Here is a 6,000-nt window from a genome sequence, read left to right as displayed (position 1 = left end):
CAGGAAGTTTCTGGCATACAAAGGAAATGAATATTGAGCTCATGAATTTCAACTGTTGCATAACTAATAAGGGACATCCTCCTGTCAGTCTCATTCAGAACCCTTAATAGTTTCATCCTACAACAGAGTTGTGTTTAGGTTGGAAGATTTACCTCAGAAGAGAAAACAGATTTACCTCACATGAGAAAATAGATTTACCTCACATGAGAAAACAGATTTACCTCAGAAAACAGATTCATGCTCAAACCTGTACCTCAGACAGTGGCTGTGAGAGGCCCTGCAGGAACAGCCTCGTCACCAGTTCCAATTTACCTTCAGGTCATCCGGGATGAAGACTTTGCGAGCTTTCTTAATCATGGGCTGGGGCTTCAGCTCTTCTTCAGAGAACTTGCGCTTACGAGGATCAAACATCTCCTGGCCAGGAATACTGGAAAGAGCAAGATCTGCAGGGTCAGGTTCGTAGCCGACAGGGACTTGGATAGTCTCAGGATCGATGGGACTCGGTGTGTTTCGGTTTGCTGGCAAGATCTGACCTGCAGAAACACAGAGTAATACAGCCATGTTAGAGAAGTATGTAAATAGTATCACTGAGCAGGGATTTTAGAAGATCTCCACATAGTTCAAAAGCAATGATTCTTCAAGCTTTCCCTGAGCATTTGGTATCTGCTTTTGATCCATATTAAGATTGTCCATTCTGCAGGGTGCATATTCAGATCCTGACATGCTCATGCCTTCAAATTTCTAATTCCAGCTGCTAATCTTGGATGCCCACATAAGCTCACTGCATCCAACACTGAACTGCAGGTCAAAGATACCAACCTGTGCTCCAACCTGTGCCACTTCAGCAGGATCCCAGGGTCTCAGGAACAAGTCATAAGTACTGTTCTTTAGTTCAGATTTACTCACCACACTGCAACCCTTCCTGGTTATCTCATGCACAGATTTCCTCACATACGCCTTTGGGGGTGTGTTTAGTTTACAATCAAACAATGTACAGGACTTGCCGTGCACAGTATCTCACCAGAGTGTACTTTCAGCTGTGCTGAAGCACTCCAAGGAGACCTCTATCAATTCTCTGTGAAATCCTACCAGTGATATTCTAAAAGTCAGTGCAACATGAAAGGCTACAACTCCTTAAAAACGCTCTGCAAGAATGAAAGAACACTTACCGATGCTGCATTTCTCTTTTATGATATATAAAATCTAATAAAAAGGAACCTAGCCCCGGAAAATGAATGCTAGCCCTCCCATTTTTCTTTCTTTTTTTTTTTTTTTTTTGATCTTAGATACAGCCTTCGAGATCCCACAGCACCAATTCAGGCACCATTCCCACTAAAAATCCAATTTAAAATCTCAACCAAAGGTTCCAAAAATAGGATCCTGAAGTCAGCTGCCTAAACGTGGACTTCCCCTGGGGGCAGAATTTTCAGAAGTTTTCACATGCCTCAGAAGTAGAAGCCTCACAGACTTCAGAGGGAGGACTTCTGATTGAAACAGATATTCTTTTATAATTTTGGCTATTTGCTAATTCACTTTGACTTTAGCCATCTGACGGCTTTTATAACTACAAAAACATCCTGTGACTGTGTAATATTTCCTTTTTTGTGCCCACATCTGCAATATTTAGGGTGTAAAATGGTAAACATTAAATGTCATTTCTAATTCCAAACCAAGGCCAGTGTTAACAATGTAAGTTTTATTTTAATCTAGGAGATCGTGGCAACAATATTGGAATCACATGGAAAAGGCACCAGGGAATTGTGTTGTGCAAACCAGGGCTTGCTAAGGGAGAGCTTTGTCTTTTGTAACTCCTATTTAAAGCTGATAAAATCAGCTTTCAGGAAAGGCTGGTAAGGGCTGGGGAGAAGAGAAAAGGAGGATCAAAGTTATTAAAATATGTATCTACGGCTATGGGAGAGGGAGGGAGAGGAAAGGATGCTGCTGCATCCTATTTAAAGGATGAAACACAGGAAAGGCTCCTTTAAATGCCTGTAGCGGAGCAGCCAGGTATTCTTTACTGCACACAAATACACAGACACATGCACACGCAAATCAGGCAAATTCTGTAATGCAGATAAAAATGAAGCAAGATGTGAGCTCTGAATACTTTTATATTTCTAGTGAGCAAGCAGGGTGTTTCTAAAAGTCAGGTGGATTGTGAAATCTACCCCAGCTTTCCAATTGCCCCACACAGAAGAGCCTGTATTTAAATGCTGCTGAAGTTCTTGACACGCAGTATCAGTTTGCATATTATCATTTATCTGTAAACTGCCAGATTACACAATTACATGAGCTCTGTAATCATTGGCCTCAAGAAATTTTACAATATCACTCAGAGAAAGGGCAAAAATATTCCTTTTAAACAAGGGAAATCGAGCCATTGCATCTTAGCAATGCAACAGCAAAATAAAGAGTGATGCATCTCCACGGTGACCTGAGAGAAGAACCTGTGGCAAACAAGACCCTGCCTTGCTCCCTACATGCACACATTTCATTCATCTCCCCTAGCCCAAGGAGCTCTCACAACTAGAGAGCCAGCACAGCCCTTCAGCAAGCACAAGATGTCCCAGTGCCAGCGTGAAGCTCGTTCAGGGTGAACGCTGTCCTAAGGCAAAGCCTGAGCAAACCACGCACACCCCTGAACGCCGTCACTGGGGAGCCCAGAGGGCATTGCCCTGTAAGATACCCCTACACCCATGGGGCACACACCCCTCAGCCTGTGTGGGCCAAACTCTGTTCTGCCATGGTCCTGCCAGTGACCAGGAGCTCCCCCAAAGGACAGAGTTAACAAGCCCCGAGCAGAAAAACCAGCACTGCCTCGCACGGCGTTTTACATGAGGCAACTCCTGGCACTCGCCACCTCTTTATTTATTCAATCAAGTTTTTGCCAATAATGCGAGCCAGGAACCTGTCTCCATCAGTTTACTGGCCAATGGCCACGACATCTCCGTGGTGCTGGAACTCTCCATAATCCAAGAGGGCGGCGTGGGCAGCGCTGGCACTGCCGGAGAGCAGCGGCCTCGCCTTGCATCGCTCCCCGAGCTCCTCTCCCCGCGTGTGCACGGCCCTTCTCGCCGTGCACCCTCCTGCCAAATTTGTTCTGGGTGTTATTTTTATGCACTCAAATTCCTCGCAATCAGAGGCAGGTCAAATAAGCACAGCAATCTGAGTGTCATGTGCCCAGCAGCCGACTAATCCTCGCATCAGCAAACTTCCCAGCTGTCACAACATCCAGAGGAAAGGGCTGGTAAGAGGCGGTGATGCACAAGGAGTCAGCCAAGGAGGAAGCCCACTCTGCCAGCTGCCAGGGCCAGGCAAGGTGAGGCACCTCACTGCCCAGCACTGGGAGCCAGCTGCCTTTGCCAGGCTCTGTATTATTTAAACACTCTGTGCTCACAACGGCGGCCAAATTTTCACAACAGTGAAGTGGCTGGACTGTTTAATGTGCTTAAGCTTTGTTCTCAATGGGGGCTGATGACTGCCAAGTGTTTTGGAAAGAACTTAGCCCCTCTATTTAAGTTGCTGAAATGAGAGCTCTTGAGCATTAAGCCCTTTTGGAAATCCAGCTGCAGAACTCCACGGTGGTGGTGGTGGTGGATGCAAGCCGGGAACAATTGTTAATGGAAACTTCCCCTCATACCACCCTAGTGATGTGTCTCAACCATGCCCTGGAGAGACCACAGCTATGTCAACACTGGCCTTTTGTCTGGAGCCTTTCCCACTTGTAGAAGAGCTCCACTCAAGCGACACAGAGTATGCCAGGACAGACACAGCTCCAGGTGTCTCCTGGCAAAGGGATCAGCAGGTTTTGACATCCCCAGCAGTTACAGCTGCCCCAAAATCTTGCCTTTGCTGATGCTCTTGGTGTTGCTCTGGCAGATATGAGCAATAGCAGAAAATTTTCCAGAAAGAAGGACTTGAAAGAAAGTTGGCTGTTCTAACCCTTACAGTCTTCCTCCTCCTCCTCTGGGCAGACACTGCCAGTGAGAAAGTTCAGTGTAATGGCAATATTTTCAAAGTGGCTCCTTGTTCAAAGAGAAATGGACTGAGGCCACTCACTTGTGTCATCTAGGTCACCAAATGGCTGGTTTATTAAAAAAAAAAAAAAAAAAAAAAAAAAAAAAAAGCAGTTTTTAATTGCCTGCAATAATTAACATTCACAATTCAAAAGCACAGTAGCATTTTTATACACCCAGAAAAACCCAAATGCTGATCTGGTATCATGGGGAGCTCAATCACCATATCCTGACTCTTAATTTCCCCTTTCTGAAACATCCCACCTACCAGCTGTGCCCAGGAGAGTTAAGACGGAAATAACCTCTTCAGCTGCACCACTGCTTGACAGGCTTCTCATGTGTATTGCAAGAGATCCCTGGTAAATTATGTGGAACTCAATTTTGAATCATTCAACTCCCATAGAAATGTGTCTGATGCTCAGAAAATCTCCCTTCTCACAGCCCTTCCACTCTCCTCATCAGCTCAACAGCTGGCTGGAGAACAGCGCCGAGAGAAAGAAAAGAAAAGGGAGTGAAAATGTTCTAATCAAAATATTTTTCCCTATTTTTTTACACACACTGGAGGGAAATAAAAGAGGAGTTTCTTATTCAATTTATTAGCAGCCCAGAGATAAAACATGTGTTTGCTAATCGTTTTTCTTTCTATAAACTGAAGGCACTTTGTGTGTGTCAGTCAGACTGTGCAGCACAGCAGTTAAACTGACAGATAATCCTCACCCAGAGCTGCTCCAGAGGACGCCGCTGCTCTGCCGATGTGTTTTCCAAACCAGTCTATCCCCTTGGCAGCCGGCCAGCTATTTGGGATAGTTCTCTCACTCCAAATCACAGCCTGTCCCAGACTAATCTGTCATCCAGTTCTGCATTAACTCCTTCTGCTTCCAGGAAAAGCTCTCTCACTGCGGAACGCACGGCAACGAGAAGGAATCGAGAGACGGGCAAAAATCCCCCCAGGCAGCAAAGGAACAGGAAGATTCTGGAGGTCAAGACTTATCTAAGGACAGCATCTTGTCAGGTTATCATTCCTCACTTACAATATTAAAAGCAATCTCTTATCTTCCTATCTAATTTCCCTGCTATCAGGATTTCCGTGTCTTCCAGAAACCAACCCCTTTGGGTGGATAAGCCACACGTTATGACCCTCCAAGCCCTCACCTGGAAGGACAAACCCAACCACTCTCTGCTTGGGGGTGAAGAAGACACTTCACCTCTGGGTGTGTTTATGGAAGCACTTATTAGGGGAGCTTTATTTTCTTCTCAAGCAACAGGAGATCAGTGTATTTTGACCAGGGCTCCAACCCAGCACAGACATTCCTCTATTTCTTATCTTAAACAAACTCAATTCTGCTGAACACGGGGTGACTGCAAACACTTCCTGCGGAAAGAAGGATCTTAATCCAACGAAACCACAACATAATTCGTTGCTTTTAACACACGCTCAGAGACTGGCACATGAAAGTGTTTTTTAAAATGTGTACTTTTTAAAGATATCAGCATTGTTTACAAACCTTGTGCATTTAATTACAAAAGAACTGTCATTTCCCCTCTCAGCATTGTGTGCCTCCCGCTCTGGGCCTCTACAGTATTATTCCAGGCAGGACTGGTAGTCTTATTAAGATTGTCTGACACTTCCCATTAGAGGATGCTGCCTTCAGTTCCTTCGGCCTCTGCCAGATTTCAACCATTCTGTTTGGATTTCTTGTGTGCCAGTTACGCTTCCTGCCAAAATGGTTCTACAGTTTCCCGAGAAAGGTTCCGCAAAAATACTTTGTTTTGAACCTGTTAAAAGTTTCTGGCAAACTTTCCCCTGAGCTGTGCTAAGTGGCCTGTGCACTGGAAGAGAGGGCAGCTCATGGATCAGTGTTATTTCATGGAATCACAGAATCATTTAGATTGGAAAAGACCTCTGAGAGTCCAGCTATTACGCCAGCACTGCCACCACCAAACTCCATGTCTTAGGTGCCACATCTACACATTTTTCAATACC

At 45.1% G+C, this 6,000-nt stretch overlaps 1 protein-coding gene across 3 annotated transcripts in view; it reads right to left on the bottom strand.

The window, feature by feature from the left end:
* HLF (HLF, PAR bZIP transcription factor) overlaps window positions 1-6,000 on the bottom strand; it is a 31,626-nt gene that overhangs the window by 3,602 nt on the left and 22,024 nt on the right. For all 3 annotated transcript variants that reach the window (XM_027882378.1, XM_027882380.1, XM_027882379.1), the window contains exon 3: window positions 313-533. In XM_027882378.1, coding sequence (XP_027738179.1) covers window positions 313-533 — 221 coding nt within the window. The remainder of the gene's footprint in view (window positions 1-312; window positions 534-6,000) is intronic.

This window comes from Empidonax traillii, unplaced genomic scaffold, assembly GCF_003031625.1.
Source record: "Empidonax traillii isolate 1590-97213 ecotype Southwest subspecies unplaced genomic scaffold, ASM303162v1 scaffold105:size1093405, whole genome shotgun sequence".
NCBI lineage: Eukaryota > Metazoa > Chordata > Aves > Passeriformes > Tyrannidae > Empidonax > Empidonax traillii.
The sequence above is the reverse complement of the archived record's forward strand: the minus strand, read 5'-3'. Positions and strand labels throughout refer to the sequence as shown.